Genomic DNA, 24,233 nt, shown 5'->3' on the forward strand with positions numbered 1-24,233 from the left:
AGGGATGAGTGTAAAGAGGTCAGCTGTGCGTCCCCAGGTGCAGGAGCCTTAATCTGAAAAGCCCCAAGCAGCTGGTTACACAGGATTAGCAGCCCCAGTAGCTTTTGCCCTCTGCCTCTCTCTTGTTCTCCTGCGTGCGCGCGCACACACTCCTTCCTTCCTACTCGTGATATTTATTTTTCATTGTCAAACTTCACTTTCTAATGTACTCTATGTTTACAGTGAATTTTCGGTAAGCAGAGTCAGCCTGTCGCCTCTCTCTGAACTGAAACGTCGTTCAAATAGGCGTTCAGACACTGTCTTCGCGAGTTGTAGGATGTTTGTTTCTTGCGTACCAAGGCACACCGGCTGGTTCTGGCTTGCAGTCTCTCTTGCGGGCGCGCTCTTCTTCTGCCCCCCTATTTCGCGCAAATATACACCGAGTCTCTCTCAACATGTACAAATGAATGTTTCGGAAGGCTCCTGAGTTCAATGTCACGCTGGGCAGAAGTGGAGCGGGAGTGGAGAGCGAGCGAGTGTAGTGTGCGGGTGGGGAGAGTCCCTTTCTGGCCAGCAGAGGGCAGCCGAGGGGAGGCGCTGGCGCGCGAGGGCTGAGCCGAGCCAAGCCGAGCCTCGCTGGGGCAGCCTCAGCCTCAGCACCGACCGCGCCGGAGCCGGGAGCGCAGCACGGAGGGCAGCGGCGGCGGCGGGAGCGAGGCGCGCAGCGAGCAGCGGCGCGGGCGGGAGGCAGCCACCGCCGCCGCCGCCGCCGCCGCCTCGACGGGCAGCCGGGCTCGCCGGCAGCGGGCTCGGGCTCCTGCCCCCTCGGCTTCGCGTCTCCGGCGCCGGGCGGCCGGCGAGTCTGGAGCCCGCGCCGTCGCCGGCCGCGTCTTCCGGGCATGGAAGGAGGCGGCAAGCCCAACTCTTCGTCCAACAGCCGGGACGATGGCAACAGCGTCTTCTCCGCCAAGGCGCCCGCGGCGGGCGCCGGGCCGGCCGGGGCCGAGAAGCGCCTGGGCACCCCGCCGGGGGGCGGCGGGGCCGGCGCGAAGGAGCAAGGCAACTCCGTGTGCTTCAAGGTGGACGGCGGCGGCGGCGGCGGCGGCGGCGAGGAGCCCGCCGGGAGCTTCGAGGATGCCGAGGGGCCCCGGCGGCAGTACGGCTTCATGCAAAGGCAGTTCACTTCTATGCTGCAGCCCGGGGTCAACAAATTCTCCCTCCGCATGTTTGGGAGCCAGAAGGCGGTGGAGAAGGAGCAGGAAAGGGTTAAAACTGCAGGCTTCTGGATCATTCACCCTTACAGTGATTTCAGGTGAGTCTCCCCGTCGCCGCCCCACCCTCGGTTCAGGCGCGCCCTCAAACTGGCTTCCCGGATCCGGCCAGGGGGGCGCCCCGGGGACGAGGAGTGCGGGCGGGGGTGGCGCTGCCGGCGGCGTCTGCTCCGGCTGCTGGGGCTCTACTTGCCTCCTGCGAGTTTTCATCCAGGAGGGTCTTGAATGATGAGTTCCTGTTGCCCAGGAACACGAGACAGGTCCTCGTCCTTTGCTTTCTGAACTTTGGGGACAATATCCGGGAAGGATGAGGACCACGGTGACCCTGGATGGGAAGGTGCTAAGTTGTACGAGGGAAACTTTTATTCGGTAGATGAGAGTGGAAGGAAGCGGGCAGACATCCTTCCTCGTTCTACTCCCTCAAACGTGGATCCCTCCCAAAAGGGAAAAAGGGGGCTTCTGGGATTCAGGAGTAAATGGGGTGACTGGAGATAGTGACTCACAGGTCCTAGCTATTTCAGACCATCTTGCCCCTTGGGGAGTATTAATCTGTTTTTCTTCTGCTTATGGGCATTGGGTATCCTCACTGTTATTTCTTCAAAATAGTGGCAGGCAAGCTGAAGAAGGGTAATTTACACTTGAACATTTCCTAACTTAAGCTTTCAGTGGAAGACAGGAGCGGCCAGGCTGGGCAGGAGCGTGACAGGAAGCCTCTAGCTCACAAAACAGGGGGGGAGGGCGAGCGTTTCCAGAGCCCCCTTCCTGAAATAGAGCAACACCCTTTCTTGACCTTGACTACAAGTCTAATTCAAAACATCTCTTTCCCGTTGTTCCTAAGCTCAGGAAGAAGGATAGGAGAGCTGTCAGCCGGAGAACTCTGCTTTGGAGAATTACAATTAAGACATTTTCTGATCTTTCTGTCTCCCAAGTATTCATTCGCTTATAAGCATGTTTAGCGATTGTCAGATGAAGGTCGTGAAGTAGATCCTCTTATTAGCGTGCGCTCACAGTTAATACTAGTTCCTGAACAAGGCTGGACGTTACATTTAAAAATCCAAAGCCAGTAACTCAGACGGATATTTATTAATTTATTTGTTTAACCGAACTACTTGAGGGGGAAAAGAGTAGATGAAAGAGCATGTGTGCATACTAAACAGTCTTAATAGGTTTCTACTAAACAGCAAACGCATGCAGCAATAAAAAACAGCATTTACTTTTGTCGTCAACTCCAAGCCTTCACGGGAGCTGTCCACAGTTCTGAATTACTTTAGCTATGGAAAACCCATACTCTCACCGCCCAAAGGCTTGGAGTGAATGTCTTCCCTTCTGTGAGGTATTTACTGTCTCAGAAATCAGCTGCATCTGTTATTTATGCATAGAGTGAATGAATTTTAAAGAGTGCATAATTTTAAGATACTTATTTGCAAAAGCACATTCCAAAGTCTAAAGAACTTAAAAAATCGAATGACATTTATAGTCTATAGACCTTTGAAAGTTTGAAAGAATGTTCATATTAAAAGGACATCCTACGTAATCAAACATGTTTCTCCCACAAGGAAGATGCTCACTGAAGCAAATTTATAAATGACCTTGTTCTAAGATATATTGTAAGGTTGTCGTAGTCTTTAGAATTTTAAAGGTTGGAATTAAGTGTAAAGTACTATCTCTTCTTCAAACCTCAATGGAAACACATTACAACTCATATTACAATTTTTAAATGAAAAATTACATGTAAACAGCCTTCAGTCGTAATAACAAAAATAAACATAGTATATACAGAAATACACAAGGCTTAATATTAATGTGACAAATCTGGTAATTCTATAAGAAAAGCAATGTGTGAGTAATCGTCAACAGATTCTAGAAGTGTTGTGGTCATGATCTGTTCACCTCAGGCTCTTTCCTGAAGGATTCTTTAAGGGAGATACTTTTCTACAATTCCTAAAATGCCAAATTTAAGTTCATCAATTATTTAGCAACTGAGTGAGTGACATGTAAGAATAACTTCCATGGAAGAGGAGAGAGATTGGAAATGAAGATGCAAGAGAATTTTTTCCTTGACACTTTCAGAAGCCTTTGCCTGACCATAGAAGTTGACTGTCTCTACTTTTACTCCAGAGCATGTTGTGACTTTGGTTATCATTCTAGTTTCCCTTCTTAGGATGATATCCAAGGCCAGTTCCTTTCCACCTCTCTTAAGGGGCAGGGCTGTTCTCCCACTAAGACCTTCAGAGAGCTAGCTAGCACCTCTCTCACTCTCCAGAACCCAACAGTGCTATTGCTGTGTCTGGCAGGTAGTTTTCTCCTACATCCAGTATAAGTAGGCCAGAGGCACTGTATTTCCCTTCTTTCTCAAGAGAGGATGATGTTAGAAACCCTTAGGGAGTAAAAAAAAAAAAAAAGAGTTCAATAGTACGGACACTGTTAGAAATAACTGGTTAGAAGCTGAAGAATTTAGTAAAAAAACAACAACAAAAAAACCCTTTTTTCAGTTTGTTTACACTGTGGTATAGAAGCACCCAAGGTAGGGGAAATATGAATAATTAGTACAAAAATAACTTACACTGATATTTGTGTAGTGAGGGTATGGTCTCAGAGTTACTGAATTCCATGTGATTAATATGCACACATTTGATTTGGAGGTTAAGTATGAGTTTTGGAACTGAATTGTGATTCTATATTAACTATATACAATTTTACTTTTCATTGATTTGGTAAAAAGTGACACTGGCCAAGCGTTGTGCCTCTATAGCTAATTAGCAGTTATCATATAATCATTCAAATTTGTATTGAAAGAATACTTAGAATACATTTGTGAACTATTTTTAATATGCAAATAATTTATCTTGGAGGAATATTTCACCAGGCTGTTTGCCACTTCAGAGATTCTGCATTATTTTGTTGGATCATACTTACATGAGGGCTCTTTTAAAACTAATATTCCTATTTCCTATTACATATGTATGCTCCTATTCCAAGTTCATGTCTTGTTCCTGAAAAGGGAGAAGATTTTGTATCTTGACTTCTTTCTTCCATTTCTTTTCATCCTAAGTGTGGGTGTATGAAAAGCTTACTGTGTTGTAAGTACTCCAGGACTCTGGAGAAAGGAGTCATTTCCTGAGGATATTGCCACTCCATATCTAGATATTGCCAGCCTTCCATACCTGCTTCCAATTGCATCCACACTTGTCCTGATGTCAGAGATCACTGATGTGTTCATTGGGGAAGGGAGGCTTCACCCATATTATGTAGTTTGTCATAGAGAGAACATTTGTTTCCAGGAGCTGCTCACAAGAAAACAATACAACCTTCTGGGGTTTAAGGACTAATTAGCCTACTGTTATGTTATCTTTGTGCTAAATGCACTCTGTATTCTCCCAGCAATGTTTCTTTATTTGCTTTCCATATTAACATAGCCAAAATGAACCATAAGAATTTATTTATTTTCTTCTATGTTAGGTGAACATTTTTATGTCTTATAAATTCAATTAAGTTTTTCTTAATGGGTCTAGCAACTGTTAAGCCCACTTAAAGTGAAATTATAAGATTTGGTAGAAGTGTGAATTTATTTAGTTACTTTTTCATATACATGTAAGTCACAAATTTTATAACATTAAATTTTAGTAGATGTTTCACCATTTAATTGAATTTAATGGATATTCTGGTGGTACATATCATTTTGATATTATAGAATATTTTCCTTCCTTTTTTGAGAAACTTTCTTTAAACCTACTTGTGGGGTCTTTATATAAAAGGAGAATTAGTGGACATATTCACTTTATTAATCATATTTAATTATGTGGACTTGTATTTATGAATCTGCCTGATCAATAATAATTTAAGAAATTTAAATGCACTGGAAAGATATTACTTATTTTCATCATCGGTTCATCTAACAATCAAATTGAATAATAGGATGTCCCATAAGTCAGCCTTAGATTCATGGACATTTATTAACAAGATTTTCATTATAAAACGTTGTGAAATAATGAAGTGGCTTAAGATGCAGAGAATATTTTGTAAAATTTTGTAATGACTATTTTGCAAATGAAGATACATTTAGCTACAATTTTCCATTTTCCCTATCTATGGTGACTTTTAGGGGTGACTTTTGGGACACCCTGTATATCTGCTTTATCAAAAACCAAAAATTGACTTCACTGCCACATAGCAATATGTATAGCATTTGTAAATCTGCATTGTTCTACTCAATGAACCTGTGTCCTTAAAGTGAGCATAAGGTCAGAAAAATGTATTTAGGGTGATTTTTCAGGTGAGCATCATGCAAATCTGATTATAATTCTTGTATTTAGCAAATAATTCACTTCATTTCCTTCTGACAAAAATTGAGCTTACGATGAAAACTTTCAAATAGAGTCTCTTGTAACTACACTACAAATTGTGGTAGATAATTTGCACTACACGAGGAGGGCTGGTCATTTTTCAGGCTCTTTCATGACGTAGACAGATAATAAGAACTGGGCTAGGAATTCAGTTCTTTTGAATCTTAATTATGTCATTCCAACCCTTTTACCCAACAAGAAACAAAGCTGCAAATAAAAGTAGTTCTCCAAATCTTCAGGGAATCATGATGGATTAAAAATCTAATCATTTATGCTTCCTCCTTCTTGAAGCCACTCCAAAATAAAATGAAAAAACACAGATACATTGGTAAGTACAATAAAGAGGAGGCAATAGAGAATATAGATCCCCCAACCATTTTGGAAAACAGAAAGTTAATGGAGGAATTATTTTACTTCTGTAATCTTTTGCCCATTGCAATGCAGAAGAGCATGGACTTAGAAGTGCCAGTTAGGAAATAGTTCTGAGAAAGTCAGACTGAAAACAGGATTTAATAAGGGTTCTGAATGAATACAGAACTCTCCATGCTGGAGCCAGGTCATTTCTCCTCAGGCAAGAAACTGGGAAAAAATACTTCCAATGGGAGATATTTTAGAGACTTCCAATTAAAAATTCATATTACTTAATCACTCTGCAAAAATTTCCATGTACATACATAGAGGCTGCGATTGTATAGTTTTATATTATATTAGGTGGATGAACTGAAAATAGAAGATTACCAGACTTTTGAGAAAAGTCTCTATCTTGAGAGAGAAATAGTAAGTCAAACAAAAAGTAAGCCCATGACCTAGAAGAAGGGGAATTATTAAAAGCAAAGTGTGTAAATGAAATCTTCAGAAAGATATTTCATGTATAAAATAAGAATAATATGCTAGGAAAATAATAGGAAGAGATTAAGAAACAGTCCTTGGCTGGAATGAGCTAGCAAATAAAATATAGGAAGCCTGTCAGAATTAGAAGAAAAGAAAAAAGAAAATGGAAAATATAGCAAAATTAAGGATTAATTCATAAGGTCAAAATCTACCAAATGGAGTTCTAGAATGAGAACAAAGGTCAAAAGTGGACATGTTGGAATTAGCAGAGTCATCTTAAACAACTTTTTCTTAGATAGAAGCAACTGAAATGTTTGTTCTGAGAGTGCTCACACCTTGAAAGAAAGAGACTGTACGAAAGATCATCACTCAGAAGCTTCAGAACATGGCTGAATCAGGAAAACAACAACAAAAACCTTAAACATTTCAAAAAGAAAGTTACATGTTGAGAAGTGGGAATGATGCTTTAAATTAATGACAGTATATCAAAGTCTATAAAATTCTTATAGAAAGTGATTTCTAAAAGAATTCTATAGCTTGCCATAATATGAAGATTATATGAAGACATTAAGGATTCCAGAACTCTAATATTATCCACAAATGTACCCTTTCTTAGAAAGTTGCTGGATGATGTGCTCTAGCAAAGCAAAAATTACCAAACTACATGAAGACATAGAACATAGGAAATGGGATTGAACACAGAAGAACCTTGATAAGAAGTCCCAGGTGTACTCTGAGTAGCTGGCTTTGAAAGAACCCATTCTAGAATGGGTAGCAGAGCACAGAGCTGTAAAGCAAGGCCTTCTGTGTAAGAAAAAAATGGATGGAATCAGCATTTGAAAGGTAATGTCAGCAGGTCTTGCCCAGATCATTTGGTAAAAGATATCTATAACTGTCACACAAATATTTAAGAAGTACATTGACTACAAGTAAATAAACAAAAGACCTTTACTAATAACAGGATGATCTAATGGTATATAAAATGGGGAAAATTATAGTGCCTTCCTTGGTTTAACAGAGAGTAATGATTATTTGGGCATAATAATGTCAATATAGTGGACTTATTTAAACGAAGATTATGGTGCAATTATGCTGAGAGGGCAGGAGAAAGGCAAATGTGGCTTTGGGGGTGTAAGGAAGCTAAGTCTTTATATTCCATTATTGGAATCTAATGGGTAGGGTTTAAAGTTGATAAATTGATTTCTCTTTGAAATGTGAATTAAATGCCAAATGAAACATTAGAGTAGTTGATTTTGGAAAGTGGGTATGTAGAAGGGGGGGAATAGGGTGAGGCTTATATGTAAAGAAAATGCACATGTGATGGAAGGGCCATGTAAATAGCGTGTTGCTGTTTTCTTTTTACCTTCATTGACGTCTCGGGAGCAGAAGCCCTGATGTGCAATGGCATGTTTTCTATATGCTATGCAAAATAAGTCTACTCATGAGGTAATTAGCCTTGGCTAACTTATAATACCTCCATTTTCTGCAAAATTTTCTAGATATATAAGTTTCATGTTCTCCGTTGGTATAGAAGGCCAGAGTATTGAACATTTGGAAATAGCTTTTAGGGAAAATTCGAATGGCATTGAGTTGTATGTACTACTTACTACTTTCTGTTTGTTTTCATCTTCATCAGAAAATGGCATAGTTAAACCATTTAAGATCTTATTGCAAATCCGTTAAATATTATATATGAGCTAAATAAGATGATTCACAACCTGCTGAATTCTTTAATTTTCTTTGTATTGTCAAATTTGACAGTCTTTGAAAAATGGTTATTTAGAAATATCATTTAAGAATTTGAGAAATGTAATTTTGACAGAATTTTTTTTTTAAATATTTCTTATGTCATTTCTAGAGCAGATGTCACTTATAGCCCTGGAAGAATGTTTTAACCTTATTATTTTTTTAAATGTACTTTATTAAAAATTAGAAAACTTTGATGTGAAGGATATGAGCACAGACTGAAAAAATGAGTATTGAAAGTAATATGATTAGTTCCTGTATGGAACAAGTGTTTCTTATTTTGCCTACAGAGTCATTCATTATTTAAATAACTATTTCAAAAGCATGTCCTTATTCTGAACAATAAATTTGGCATTTACCTTGAATAACCATGTACGTTTGTAATTGAATTAGAATGAAGATTGTGATAGATGTATTGTCTGGGATTCAGATATGTATTTAATATATAATATAGGAGGAACATGCACTAGAAATTCCAAGTTATAGTTTATATATATTGCACAATATAAATAACAGCAGGATTCTGTTGGCTATAATTATTGATTATATTAATCATTTGTGGTTATCCATTTTGTTAGTGACTCCTAGGCTTCCAGGCTCATAGAATACGGTATGAATTAATTAACTGATGGATCCTCTGCTATGGAAAAGGGAATATATTTATAATATTTTGCCTATAGTTGCAAGAGCCTTGTTATTCCTTTTAAGCAATTTTTTTTTTTTTGGACTCCAAGTTAAGAAGTTTTGTGGTATTTACTATTGTAATGCAGAAATGAGACACTAAAAACTATTTTTGAGAGAAGCAAGGATGCACAGTTGTGCTTGGACAAGCCTTTTAAAAATTAGAATTGAGGCTATAAAGACTTGCCTTGAAGGGAGAGAATTCCCTGTCAATGAAGTAGTTTTGTTTTGAGGCAATATACATGGTCAGTAGGGATTGTAAAGAGATTTGTTATGGATGAGTCTCTCAGTACAATGAAGCACAAAATTATAACTAGAAATATATTTGGGTGAAAGGAAGATAAATTATTTTTTGCAAATGATTTTTTTTGTTGTTACAGTTTTTGGCCTGGGCTGGGTTTGAACCTGCCACCTCTGGTATATGGGGCCGGCACCCTACTCCTTGAGCCACAGGCACTGCTTTGCAAATGATTTCTACCTGTTTCAAAGAGTTGGTGAAATTGATGGACAAATGATAGAGTAAACTGCAAAGTTCAATGAAATGGCTGTATGTATATATAAATATTAAAAATAAATCTTTGACAGAATGTTTTTTAAAATCTTTCTTATATTATTTCTAGAGCATATGTCACTTGTAGCCCAGGAAGAATGTTTTATTATTCCAGAGAGCAGCAACTGTTTGTTCTGACAGACTCAAAGAGTGCTTAGCACCTTGAAAGAAAGACATTCCACCAAGGATCATCATGCAGAAGCTACAGAACACTGTTGAATCAGAAAACAAACAAACAAACAAACAAACACACAAACCCTGAACCATACCAAAGAGAAAGTTATGTTTATACATAGATATAAATACATCAAGCACTTTCCTATGTATCTACAATAATGATTATAATGTATAACATGAAAAAAATACCATTGACAACAAAAACCAAAAAAACATGAACTACAATAGAACACAGTGGTTGCTCAAGAGACTGTAAAAAACTGGTCTACATATGGAGGTGGTCAACATAAGGAACATAGGCTTACTGTACTGATATGTTGGAGGTGGTCAACTATGGAGGTTCTACTGTATATACCCTAATATAATTATCATAATAGTGTTAATTAACTAACGTAATTGAGTAGAGAGAAACAGGCACTTAAAAGCAAAAAGATTTGAAGCCATTTGAAATAACATACATGCATACTTCTATTAATTTTATGCACTATAATTCTTGCTTTTATGTAGCTTTTAAAATTTTATATATATTTTTATCTTTATAGAATTATATATTAACAGATAAAACACACACATATACTATATGGGTGTATATATTATGTACATATATTATATACACTTTTCATATAATATATGAAAGAAGAGCATATGTGACTTATAGACTTATAGGTCTGGAAGTGTTATGAGAGAGAGGGAGAGAGAGAAAATATTTAGAGAGGGGTGGGGAATGAGGGAGAGGATATCTTGTCTTAGTTTGTCTTAGTTAGTTTGAGTTCCTATGACAAATTTTCATAGACTAAGTGGATTTACACACAACAGAAATTTATTTCTCATAGTCTAGAGGCTGAGATTTCCAGGACTAAGGCTCTGGCAGGTATGATGTCGGATGAGATTCTGCTTGTCACAGATGGCTGTCTTTTTACTGTTATCTCACAAGGTAGAAGGAATCTCTTGGATCCTTTTCTAAAAGGTACAAACCCATTCATGACAGCTCTACCCTCAAGACCTAGTCACTTCTCAAGAGCACGTTTCTGAGGCTTAGATATTTCAACATGTGAATTTTTGGGAAACATAAACATTCGGTCCATTGCAGTTTGAGATGGCTCCTCTTTCACAGCCCTATAAACATATACGCTTTATTAATTTGAAATAAAAAAAGAAAAATAAATGTCATCACCTTTGGAATCAATTTTGTCTTAATCAAAATGAAGTAGAGACTGTATCCCTTTGGGCAATAACATACAGAAAGAATGACCTTACTTTCTGCTATATAGTATCTATTTTTTTCACTTTGCCAAATAGTGCTATTTGATATAACAATGCACATTTAAGACACTATTGTACAGGAATAGGAAATTAGTGCTGTGTCCTCTTAGGTTCAATAAAAAAGAGTCTAAATTTCAAGAGAGGATTAATTTTGAATATTAATTTTGTGGTAACCAGTCTTTTCTTTTTATTATGTTCACAAAATTTATGGTAAAAAAAAAAAATTCCAACCAAAAATTTACTGAGTGAGTGCTATTAAGTTGGCTTTGGGGTGAAGTTAATAGAAGGGATATCATAGAAACTGATAAAGGAAAAGTTAAGTTGACATAATTCTCAAAAGCAAAGGGATCATGAGTCTGAAAAAATGCTCCTAGTAGTGGGAGCTTAGTTTTTGTGCATAAAAAACAAAGCAAGTAGGTAACAAAACCAAAAACCAAACCGAATGAACAAATGGAAAACCATGGACAACTTTCAGCAAAACTACTCCCAAGAACCTAAAAGATAAGTAAGTTGGCACAAACTTTCAATAACTGCAAGATGTGTGTTTTTTGAACCTCTGTGTAGGAGGAAGGAAGCAATGGTAAGCAAGGGCATCTGACAGATCTCGGAATAGGCAAGCCTCCCACATAGCCAAAAGGAATTGGCTGGAGCAGCAGCTGAAACTGGGATGGAATTCTCACTGGAGGTCTGAATGAATTTGAAGAAGAGAAATGGTTCATCCCAGGTCTGGGGCAGGGAATATATGTTAAGAGCATGGAACAATTTGTCATATCATGTATTAAGGAAGGTATTAAAGACTTGCAGGATAATAACTAAAAGAATCAGACGCCTACTTAAAGAAGCCAAGGACGCACTTCAAAAAGGATTTGAATTTCAATGAATGCAAACCCACTGGATGTTTAAATTTGAGTTCATAGTGATGTAAAAAATGATTACCTAGTGAAGGTCCTTTTTATCATGATCTAAATCAGTGTGTAACCAAATAGAAGAGGAAATGGGTGTGTTTATAAAATTATTTCAGCTAATACTTGAAAAGATAATATATAATTAGGAAAATCATGATTTTATCACCCCTATTTAATTAATGCATGTAGACTTTGACCACTCTGAAAAGAAAAAAGATCTTAATTCTGAAAAAGAAAGATCAGATTGTAATGACATAACAGTACAATATTACTATTTTCTGTTTTTCTTTCTGTTTTACTCACAGATCTGATTTGTATTTGCAACAAAACCCTAATAATGCTCAGGGATCCTCAAACTGCGGCCCACGGGCCACATGAGGCGGTATGATTTTATTTGTTCCCGTTTTGTTTTTTTACTTCAAAATAAGATATGTGCAGTGTGCATAGGAATTTGTTCATAGTTGTTTTTTTTTTTTTTTTTTAAAAACTATAGTCCGGCTCTCCAACGGTCTGAGGGACAGTGAACTGGCCCCCTGTTTAGGACACCTGGCTCAGGCCAAGCAACTTAAGATAACTTTATGCAGAGCAAATGGCACAGACATAGTCTCAGAACAGTTAGAATCTTAGCTCTTTTAATATGATTTGAGTGGATTTTCCCTTTTTGCTGAAGAATGAAGAAAACTCATGAGGTTACCAGTATTTTAAGATGCAGATGTTTTTATTATGGAATGTTCATATAGAAAGGAGGTATTATGCAGTAGAATAAAAGAAACCCAGTAAATCCAAATCTGTTTTGCTTCCCATTTACTTGCTGTTATAAAACAGGAGATGTTCAATGTTTTTGAGGCTAAACTATATAAAATTAGAGAAAATCATGACTATCTCCTTAAAGGTTTGGTGATAAAATAATATATGAAAGGTGCCTGACACATAGCCAGTGTTTAATAAATGTTAAATTTTCTTTCACTTTCTTTTTTCCTTTGCTCTGTTAATGATTACTATTCAAACACAAAATAAAGAAATAATAGTGGGTTATTTGAAGCTGTTAGGATTATTGGCATGAATTTGCTCATTCAGTAAGTATGTGTGGTGAGTATGTTTTCAAGGACTTTTAGGTACTTTAGATACAGAAAAGAATGAAACACAGTCACAGCCTTTTAAGAGGCTTTTAGTCTAATAAATGAAACAGGCACATGAGCATGTACCTTTAACAGAGAGAACAAAATGTTCCTAGGCATTTGTATACCTTAATATACCACTAGGGAAAATTACATTGCTTTTATTCTGCAATGTTTAATCACAAGCTAAAATTTAGAATTTTTTGTTATTTGGTTTTTTATTTTTGTAAACTATCACAAATAAATATTTTTGTGTATAATATTATTGAAAAGCAATTCTTCATTAGCTTATTGTTACACCGTTGTAATTCCAGAAAGCATGGAGCATTTCCAGAATTATTTTAGAACTGCACACTTGAAAGGGAGAAAAAGTCACTGGAAAACGGCCATGGAATTTAGTTATTGAGTGAAATGTGGACTACCTTTGTGTCACTTTCCTATGTGAAAGAAAACTGATTCTGTATTTACAAATCATGTTGGCAAGAGAGTGAAATGTTCTTAACCTACTTTCCTATCTTCAATTTTTAACTTTATCATGCTTGTTAATTGCCTGGGTGTCCTTTAACCATCTATTTCCATGATTCTTTCCCAGAGGCTTGGTTTAATTTTAAAAGTGCAGTGTATTCAGCCCTAATTATGTGAGAGCTCACTGCAGGCAAACAACAAGAAATAGTAATGACCAAAACGTGTTCTTAAATCAGTCCTGGCTAGCACAAGCATATTGCTATAAACATTTAATGACTAGGAAATGCAGTCATGTAAGGTAATGCTTAGAAACCAGTGACATTTGAAAATAAGATTCCTACCAAAAATAGAATTACATTAAATGTGATTCTAAACATATCTATTTTGTATTTTTGAGTTTTATTTTTTATCAAGATTTTAAACCAGCTTAATGCTCACATATTCAAATTTCATTTGTAATCAGTAGCTAGACATGAAGTGGTTTCATTACTGACTTAGAATGAAGTTCACAAAATATGAAGATGCTAATCAGTCTGACTAAAATTATGTCTATCATTTTCATTGAAATGAATGCTTCTATGTTGGCTTTAATGACCATAATAAATAGAGAATTTAATCACTATCTGTCATAGTTACTTTCACATTAATTTAGTGGGAGAAAGATTTGTTGTTGAAATTTTGTTTTAGCTGGTCACACATAAGAAAATTAGTATAGTGAAAGATTCTACAAAAGGAGGTAAAAATATAGTACTATGTACTAAGCTCTAATTCTGTGCCAGACACTATTCTGAGTGTCTTTATTCAAGTTATCTCACTAGATCCCTAGGGCAACCCTATGACAGGTATATTTATGTCCTATTTCAGCTTAGAAAAATCAAACTATGAGTAATGTAGTGGTTATGAAAACACCTTGTAAGTGGAGACGCTGAGATTTGAACCCAGGGATCCTGGTCAGAACCTAGGATCTTAACAACTATGTTTATCCCAGAGGCATTTAGTCATACCCTGATCCAATGATTCAATTATTTTTCAGACTTTATAAAAATTTTTTTTGAAATTATTTATATACATATGTGTGTGTGTGTGTGTGTGCATGTATGCATGTGTGTCCTGACTGTATGAATTCTAATTATTTCGTTGATATTCTTAAAGGGGAAATGCTGCTTCATTAGCCAAAGATTGGCTGTAGTTTTCTGGGAGTTTCATTTTTAGTTCATGGTGTTGGATTAGACCTTGTATGTCAAGACCTAATTATTTCAGATGCTCATTTGTTTTCCTAAAATGCTAAGTATTTGACAGTAAAGAGTTAAGATAAATCTTGAAAATGTAAATGTCCTCAACCAGGCAGGCTTTAAAAAAGGAATAAAACTTCTTTGACTATACTTAAGTTTAAAACTCCAGAAAATATATGAACCAATGAAAACATTCTTCCTAAAAATACTTTTAATTTCCTCTCATTATGCTTTTCTATATGCTTTTGAATCATAGCACTTAAGTATACAAATGAGCAGACTATTCAAATTAAAATAGCAATGAGGAGCTGCACTCACGATGAAGTCACTGAGGGGCACATGGAAAAAGAAAGAGTTTCTAAGGTTTTAGCCATAAATATTATTGAAGAGCAACATAGTTATTACACAGAAAGGTCACTGTTTGCCATAAGGTTTGCAGTCTACCTCCATATCAATGTCTTGTATTAGCTTATAATTTATAGTTTATCAGAATAATGATGAATTACAATTGCTTGGGAAAATTTAGGAGGGTAATTATTAGACTTTGTTCCTACTGGAGAAAAGGCAACTAAAAAAGGCAAGAATCAATAAGTTTTATGTGGCAAATACCTAAGAAATTCCCTCTGAACTACAGTACTATTGTAACTCTGAGACCACTCCTTCTGGTTTCTTGAGTCTGACAGCAGGATATTTCCCTATAAGGGAATCCCTACATCCAAAAACTATTTCAAAAATGACTTCACTTATTAGCACTATAAAGCTATGGATATAACCTGAGGAGCTGAATCCCAAATTGAATTAGAAAGAAAACAGATATACTGGAGAATTAGGGAAAATGCTGCAGAAACTTCTTCTTTTAAAAAATAGTTTTATTTTTAACTTCTTGGAAAAATTAGGTAGATGATGTTATCACCAGTCATTAAGATCAGAATTTTTTATTGTAATGGATAATTTAAAAATAAAATACATCATTTATCCTAACTTGGATAAATTTAAATTCCTTTTCTATAAGAAAACTGCCCCAAACATTTTAATTTAAACAAAACAAACCCTTGGCTCTCAGTTATGTTTTCTACTTTCATAGTTTATCTTTTATCCAAACAGATTTTAGAAAAGAGAAATTTACATTCACTGTCTCTTTCTTTTTCACTTTTACCATTCCTTAACCCTGTATCAACTGTCTTTCCATTCAACTGTATGTCCATTTCTTGAACACAAAGAAAACAGAAAAACAAAATGAAATCGATATAACCAAATAAATAAACAATATATCTTTGAAATAAATTCCATTTAATTTCCTTGTTTCTAAATTTAGTAAACACTTTCCAGAATTTAATTTAACCTCTTGTGGCACTTGAAAGTCCTTCTCAACTGTTCTCTCCAATTATCTTCCTACCTTCCTGCCTTCTTCACAAATTCTTTCTCCTGCTCCAACTCTTATACTTTTAATGTTGGTAGACAGCAATGCCTATCTTCACGGCTTCGTCTCACTGTCCATATCCTCCTTGGAAAATGTCATTACTGTCTTGAACTGTTGCCCCCTTCATGCTGGTGATTCCCTGATCTGTTACAACCCAGGCTATATCCTCAGCATCGGACACATACCCAATTACCCCTTTCATTTGTTCAGTCACCTTTGACTTGATAGCCAAATCTGCATTCCAGCTTATGTTTTCTGAAGGATTTGGTGATTATGAATGGCACTTAACCTTGTATCTCATTAGTGTCCTTGTACAGTCTCCGGGGTACAAGCATGAATGTGACCGTACATGCACACATAGATACAGGCAAACAGCAGTCACGTTGCTTTCCTTACTGGACCTGTTAAATATCTCCTAAATATGTGTCCTCCTCTTCATCAACATGACCAGGAGTCAGATTCTCTTCCTTTCTTCTTTTACTCTCATAGCTCATCCATTGGCTTCTAGTGTGGCTACACTTCTGTCTTGAAGACCACTACCACATTGTTCCTGCTATGTTTTGCTTGTTTCTCAACATACATACTGTGGTCTTTTGTGCATCTCTATATTTCCACAGGTTGTTTCAAGGATCTAAGACAAAATAAAAGTTTATTTATTATTATTATTTTTTTATTTAATTTTTTTTGGCCGGGGCTGAACCCGCCACCTCTGGCATATAGGACCGGCACCCTACTCCTTGAGCCACAGGCGCCACCCGACAAAATAAAAGTTAAAAGCTAAAGAGACAACCCTGATTAATTATCTATAGTTAGGGATTAAGCCTAGGAGGAGCACTATAGTATTAAAATGATCATACTAGGTAAGAGACAGACAATTTGCAAGGAAAGAGAAGGCAGAGCTCTGTGAAAATCTCTAAAGATCCAAAGCTACACTATTCAATTCAATACAAATTATTTATCATCTAATATGTGCCAACTGCTGAGCTAGACAGAATACTGAAGAAAGTCATCACCTCTATTTTTTGTGTGAAAGACACACAGGAAACAAGTAGTGATTGTTGATCACTGCTAATAAATGAAAACTACAGGGTAACATATGGAAGAATGGAATTTGGGGCTTAATACCAAAGTTAGGAAAAAATGTGGCAATTTAATTTAGAATCCAAGACAAATGAGTTAGCTAGGTAACCGGTAGTTTCAGACATGTGTGAGGACAGAACTAACCACAGGTGACATTTGTGATGAAGCAACTGCTGGTGACATTTTGAGTCATTTCCCAACAGTATTAGAAATACAGGACACATAATACATAGACTGATGATCAATAGGTCGATGGATAGATGCACAGATAGCCGATAGATAATAATTAAGTACCTCTCAAGGATCATACTAAATATCTATTTCTTTTATGATGTATAATCTGAGCCTTTGCTTATTTTTCCTCTGTCATGATTATATTTGAATAAATTCTGATTCAACATTCACATTTTTTCACGAATCTTTTAACACACAGTAGACCATTCCTTTACCTGGCCTTCTCTTAGACTTTATTTATAATTTATATTCCATTATCTTGTGACTGCAGATATTCTGTGGTGATTTACCCATTCTGTCCTCTTTGTTTTTCATATTCCTTCCAGAGCATTTATGTCTATTTCCTTTTGGTTTTGTTCTCTCCCACTACCCTTTATCTCAGTGGCCTATCTTGTTCCAAGATGTGCTCTAAACATATCTTGATCTGAACATGTTAAAAAAGTTTTTGTGACATTCTTGTAGAGAAATACAAATCAATAAGTATTTTAATAATATAAATATAGAAATACTTTATTTTTTAATATATGACCTCTAATGTTATCTGAACAATAAAACGATGAGGTGTATATAGATTTGTTCATGTATCCATGTACAGTTTTACAGAGCAACTTATTCTTGTATTAATCTTTATGTAATCACAGATGGATATTAAAAATATGGTTGTTTTTCTGAGGAATTCATAGACAACATTCATGACAACAAAGCACATTGTGCTGGAGAAGCTAAGTGATAAAATGTGTATGAAAATTTGAAATAAAAGGATGCCTCAAAAAAACCCTCTCATCTTCTGGGAATAAAATTAATTTGTGTGAAGTCTAGCCATCTGGAAATACATACACATCCATATACGCACATACTTCATAAATTCCGTGAAGCAGGGATGCTGGCACATACCCATCGTGGTCAGCTGCTGCTTCGTGTGGATCCAATTAATGATCAACAAGTCAAGAGTCTTACAGAGTTGTGAAGTGTCATAATTTGTGGTTTTCTCAGTGATGTTTCCCTATAACATGTTCTCTTTTTATTCTTGAGCTTCTTGATTTAAACAGAAAATGATCTGACATCCCATTTCTTGTTGCTATTTAGACTAATATTCACAGTGACTTAATCAAATTTTGGTGTTTTAAGTTTTTGTGTCTGTATGTAGAAAATATTCACAGTGGAAGGAAGAGAACAAATTGTTTGGATGCAGGTAGGTGATTGGAGCTGACCCTTACATCATATTCGGCTTACACTTGGCTCTTTCTGAAGAAGATCACCATGAGATCTAGTGTGTTTGGGAAAGGAACAGCCAAAAAATGTTTGGATGGTTAATAGACCTAATGGGACTTGCAGACACAGTGAGAGAGAGGACTCGGCTGGCCTAAGATATCTTAAGTTACAAAAGCTGATCTTGCCACATCTGAATCAGGAGTCAAGCTAGGATCACATTCCATGTGAGATGAGTGTTACATGTGGCTGTAGGCTTCTCCCAAGATATAGCTGATAATATTTTATAAATTTTATGAAAATGATAAGTGCCACTTAACGTTTTCCAAGTAGCAACAATTGTTTAAGAATCCGTTTACATACAAGATATAGTAAGTGCTTTTATATCTATGCATAGCTTACTAAAAATATATTCACTCAGTGTTTTTCTTAGTTGAAATCCCACATTTTTATTGTACTCTCATATATAGTAGTAGCACACTTAGCACTCATGATATTAAGAAATCTTATTAACTGATAACATTTTCTGACCTATATGTAATGATTAAAAATAAACTTAATTTAAATTAACTCTAAGGTGAAGAAGACACAAAATTTGTTAAGTTGTAGCTAATAAAATTAGTACTTGTTTAACTCACAAAATAGGTATCCTGTATTTTATCCTTGCAAACAAAACTTTGCTAGAGTTCATAATATAAACAACATAAAATTATAAACAAATATGGTATATACATAGATTTTCAGTTTATTCATTTTTTTGAGACAGAGCCTCACTTTGTCACCTTTAGTAGAGTGCCATGGCATCATAACTCACAGCAACCTCAAACTCCAGAGCTTAAGTGATTCTTTTGCCTTAGCCTCCCAAGTAGCTGGGACTACAGGCACCCACCTCAATGCCCAGCCTTTAGAGACGAGGTCTTACTTTGGCTCAGGCTGGTCTCAAACCTGTGAGCTCAGGCAGTTCACCTTCCTCAGTCTCCCAAGTGCTGTGGTTATAGGCATGAGCCACTGTGACTGGCTAGATTTTAAATTTAGAAATATATTCTTTGGGTCAGGTGTGGTGGCTCACGCCTATAATCCTAGCGCTCTGGGAGGCTGAGACAGGTGGAGTCCCTGAGCCCACAGGTTGGAAACCAGCCTGAGCAAGTGTAAGACTCCGTCTCTAAAAAATTGCCAGGCATTGTGGCAGGTACCTGTAGTCCCAGCTACTTGGGATGCTCAGGCAAAAGAATCGCTTAAGCCTAGGAATTTGAGGTTGCTGTGAGGTTGTAGTTTGGTGGTGGCACTCCACCAAAGGTGACAAAGTGAGATCGTCTCAAAAAAAATGTATATACACACACATATATATATTCTTTGTATTCATTTCCTTTCTTTTTAATAGTTACTTTTTTATTAAGTGATTTTGATTGTTACCTTCTCAGAGAATTCTGTGGCATTTTAAAATGTAGAGCTCTAGGTTTTCCTCATAAAATAGCTTTAAATTGTAACATTGTTCAGTTATTTATCCCAAAGAGCTAATTTACATAACTCATAACAGGCAACTTAATTAAAGGCATACTTACATATATGTATTATCTAAAAGTAAATGAAAATTAGCATTTTAATATCAAAATTTAAAGCATAAATATCGTAGGCCGGGCTTGGTAGCTCATGCCTATAATTCCAGCTCTCTGGGGGGCTGAGGCAGGTGGATTGCCTGAGCTCACCAGAGGAGCCTGAGCCAGAGCGAGACCCCCTCTCCAAAAATAGCCAAGCGTTGTGGCAGGTGCCTGTAGTCCCAACTACTCCAGAGGCTGAGGCAAGACAATCTCTTAAGCCCAAGAGTTTGAGGTTGTGGTGAGCTATGTAATGCCATGGCACTCTACCGAGGGTGGCAAAGTGAGACTCTTGTCTCCAAAATAAATAAATTAATTAAATAAAGCATAGCCATCCCTCAGAAAACTAAGTGTAATAACTAATATTTTTTCACTTATCAATTAAATGTCTTGGTATGTTCTGTGAAAAAGGAAAAATGATTTTGCTGTAAACTTTAAAAGTCATTTAATTTATGATATTAATAAATGATGAGATATAATTTGAGGGCACATATATGTTCATACTTGAAATCATGAGTGTGGGATTACACCAGTGGTGCATCTTACAAGGGTATATGTGAAACTTGGTAAACGGTCTGTGAAGCTAGTGAATGATGCCCCATGATCATATCAATGCACACAGCTATGATTTAATAAAAAAAAAAAAAAGAAAGAAAAAAAAAGAAATCATGGGTAATGAAATAAAGGTTAGAATGATGATTCTGCTGTGCCTTATGGTGGAGAGCATAAGGCTAAGTTTGTGACCACTGCTTAAGGGATCTATTTCAGAATGTCTTATCAGTTGATTATAGCTATAGAAAACTTTATTTGAAGACGAACACATTTCTCTATCACCTCCAACTCCCACTTGTGATGTTGATATAACAAAGAATTGTGTTACTTGAAAAAGCTGCTAATGACTAAAGACGTTTGGGTGGAATATGAAAAAATAATCTAAAGCACTTCCAGTGGCCAAGAAGGTACAATTGAGCAAATAAACAATGAAGCAGTATTGAAGTACAACCCAAAGTATGAAATAAGCATTTGTGAGACCATACTGCTATAAAGTGATTAAGTCAAGAAATGGAGAAAATTTCTCAATAATTTATGTAGATATTCTACCCTCAAGGAAGTAGACTGTAACTTCCCATTCCTTAATTGTGTACTGCTAGTAGTGACTTCTTTCAAGGATGGGTCGAGAAATTTGATCAACACGACCACAGCTTGGTGATTAATATTAACATATGTAAGTCAGGTTGATGATATGTACCCTTGAAAAGATGTGACCTCTACCTCTGTGGTCTTCCTCCCTAAATTCCATAATCCTGGTCTAATCATGAGAAACACATCAGACAAATCCAGGTTTTAAAGGACATTCTACAAAATACATGACCAGTTCTCCCGAGAACTGTCAAGGTCATCAAAAACAAGAATAGTCTGAGAAACTGTCACAGCCAAGAGGAGCTAACGAGACATGACAACTGAACTGTAATGTGGTTTGTGGGTGAGATCCTGGGAGAGAAAAAGGACATTAGGTAAAAAAAAAAAAAAGGGCAGCTGAGTAAAGTATGGACTTCAGTTAATACTAAGGAATCATTTTTTTCATTATTTTTGCCTAATTAATATGTAAAAACAGGGAAAACTATGTGTGGGAACTCTATACTATCTTTGTTGTTTTCTGTAAATTTAGGTCTATTCTAAAATTAATATTTATTTTGAAAAGAAAGATAGATAATGAGAACAATCTTTTAGCAATCAGAGGCCCAGAGTAGAATGTAGCTAAATCTACAAACCTTTCCAGTGAAAACTGTGGCATTTTGCATAATATTTTTTATTTTTTTCATGACACAATTTGCATTTCTGTATTATTTAATATGGCAGCCTTCTGTTCCAAATATTTAGACCACAGCGAGTTATTACAGGCCAAGTAAATGTACTTATGTAGTCAGTTATTCTGACTTAATTCCATAACTACTTTTTAATTACTTGATGGAGTTCAGTGCTTTCATTGCAAACTGGACTGATAATACATTTACGTATAGCCTGATAATAAATAATAGCAATATAACTGCAAATACTAGCAATATACTTAGTGTAAAAAAATGACCTCTGAAAACATCCTTCTCACTGTTCAGGCTACCTGAGGGCTTAAATAACTTTTTACAACAATTTCTACCTTTTGAATTTAATCATCACAATGTTAACAATAATATTATTTAGGAAAAAAACCCCTAAATCTTATAGATGAATGAATAGAATGAAACAACTTTTAGCATTCCTTGCACAAATACACTAATAATTAAAGCAGCCTTTGTTTATGCCCAGTAGGTATGTGGCTTGGTAGGAGTGTACGTTTAGTTTGTAATTTACAGTTCCGATAGTGTTTTTGACTGGTCAAATGCATTGTGATAGTGAAACCACTTTATACATGTAGATGCAGTATTGAATAATTTATATTCCACAACATTCTTTTTTTCTTTCTTTCCCTCACCTTTCTCTATGACATTGTTAAATTCGGGAGATGGCCAAGCTTGGTGGTTCACATCTTAAATCCACGAATCCAAGGCAGGAGGATAGTTGTAGGCCAGTAGTTTGAGACCATCCCGCCAACATAAAGAGACCCCGAGTTCTACAAAACATTTAAATATTAGCCAGGCATCAGGCTATTCCTAGCTACTTGAGAGGCTGAGAGGAAATTCAGGAGAGAAAGGATTATGTTTTAATTAAAGGATTTGACTACTCTCTTGGAGTAAATATCTTTCTCATGTGAATTATAAATTCAAGCCAGCTTTATAAAAAACCTCCATTGTCTTCTAATTTATATTTAGTGACTTTGCAAAGGGAAAATCCTTAGATTTTCTGGTATCCCTTAATTTTATTTTAGTGGTAACTCAGAATAGACCCATGTCGGTCTCATAAAGGACACAGTTTTAATATTTAACCGCTGTGCGTAGTAGAACACTTTACACAAAGCTTTTCAAGTGAAGTATAAATAGTTACACAGCAATTGGAATTAATCTTTGTTTTCTAAATTTTACATCCATAAATTTTTTTATATGACTTGTAATAATCAAAGTACTAGTAGTTATCAAACTGATAAGTTATAACTTATCAACATTTACTAAACATACAAATAAGGAATTATAACTACATATAAATCTATGTACTAGCTACTGAAATAGCTTTGAAGAAGGATAAAACGTGAACCTTGCTATCAAGAATCTTATAGTCTAGTGGGCTGTTGGTTTGGGGGGTGAAGTAACTATATAAGGCGCTTCAGTAATATTTTCTTATATAAAATGTCAAATAATCTAATGGATTCTGAACATGATTTGCTGATAGTGAACATTAAGGTTCATGGGACAGAGTGATTACTTCAAACTGGAAAGTTACAGAGAGATAATGGAGGGAGGTGGCATTGGTGCTGGCCCTTAAATAAAAGTGAGATTTGGGTGGTAAAGAGAAAGAGGAGGGTACAGAGATTTAAACTGGAGAGTATAACAAAGATGATGAGGAGGAGGATGGCAGAACAGTTAGAAAGGGTAATGGAGCCTATTAAGGAAGGAATATAGAAAATAAACTTGTGTTCTCTGAAATGACTAAGGAATGGTTTTGAGTTTTCTGATTGATAATACATTTAACAGGTGTTTTGCCAGTTTTCAAGTAATTGAATCCCTTGATTTTTTTTTTTTAATTGAGACAGACTCTTTCTGTGCTGCCAAACAGAGTACTGTGGCATCACGTTAGCTCACAGCAACCTCAGACTCCTGGGCTCAACCAATCCTCCTGCCTCAGCCTCCTGAGGAGCTGGGAGTATAGGGCATCTGCCACAATGCTTGGCTAACTTTTCTATTTTTAGTTGAGATGGGGGTCTCGCTCTTACTCAGGCTGGTCTTAAACTCTTGAGCTCAAACAATCCTCCCACGTTGGCCTCCCAGAGGATTATAGGCATCAGCCACCCCTCTGGCCTCTTAGTGTTATATTAAAAATAATTTGATCATAGGATTTCAAATGTAATTTAGGGTCATTAATTTTCTCATATCATCTATATGTATCTGTTACTATAGTAAAGTGACAGAGATTTGGGACTATTTGAATCTGTTTTGTAAAATGTGCTATTTGCTTGGCTTTTTTAAATTAAAACTGGTTTTGGAG

At 36.4% G+C, this 24,233-nt stretch overlaps 1 protein-coding gene across 2 annotated transcripts in view; it reads left to right on the plus strand.

Annotated features, from left to right (window-relative positions):
* The first annotated feature begins 711 nt into the window (after positions 1–711).
* Positions 712–24,233, plus strand: part of HCN1 (hyperpolarization activated cyclic nucleotide gated potassium channel 1) — a 452,074-nt gene continuing 428,552 nt past the window's right edge. For both annotated transcript variants that reach the window (XM_053590960.1, XM_053590970.1), the window contains exon 1: positions 712–1,291. In XM_053590960.1, coding sequence (XP_053446935.1) covers positions 879–1,291 — 413 coding nt within the window. In that variant the 5' untranslated portion in view covers positions 712–878. The remainder of the gene's footprint in view (positions 1,292–24,233) is intronic.

This window comes from Nycticebus coucang, chromosome 1 (assembly GCF_027406575.1).
Source record: "Nycticebus coucang isolate mNycCou1 chromosome 1, mNycCou1.pri, whole genome shotgun sequence".
In the NCBI taxonomy this organism is placed as follows: Eukaryota; Metazoa; Chordata; class Mammalia; order Primates; family Lorisidae; genus Nycticebus; species Nycticebus coucang.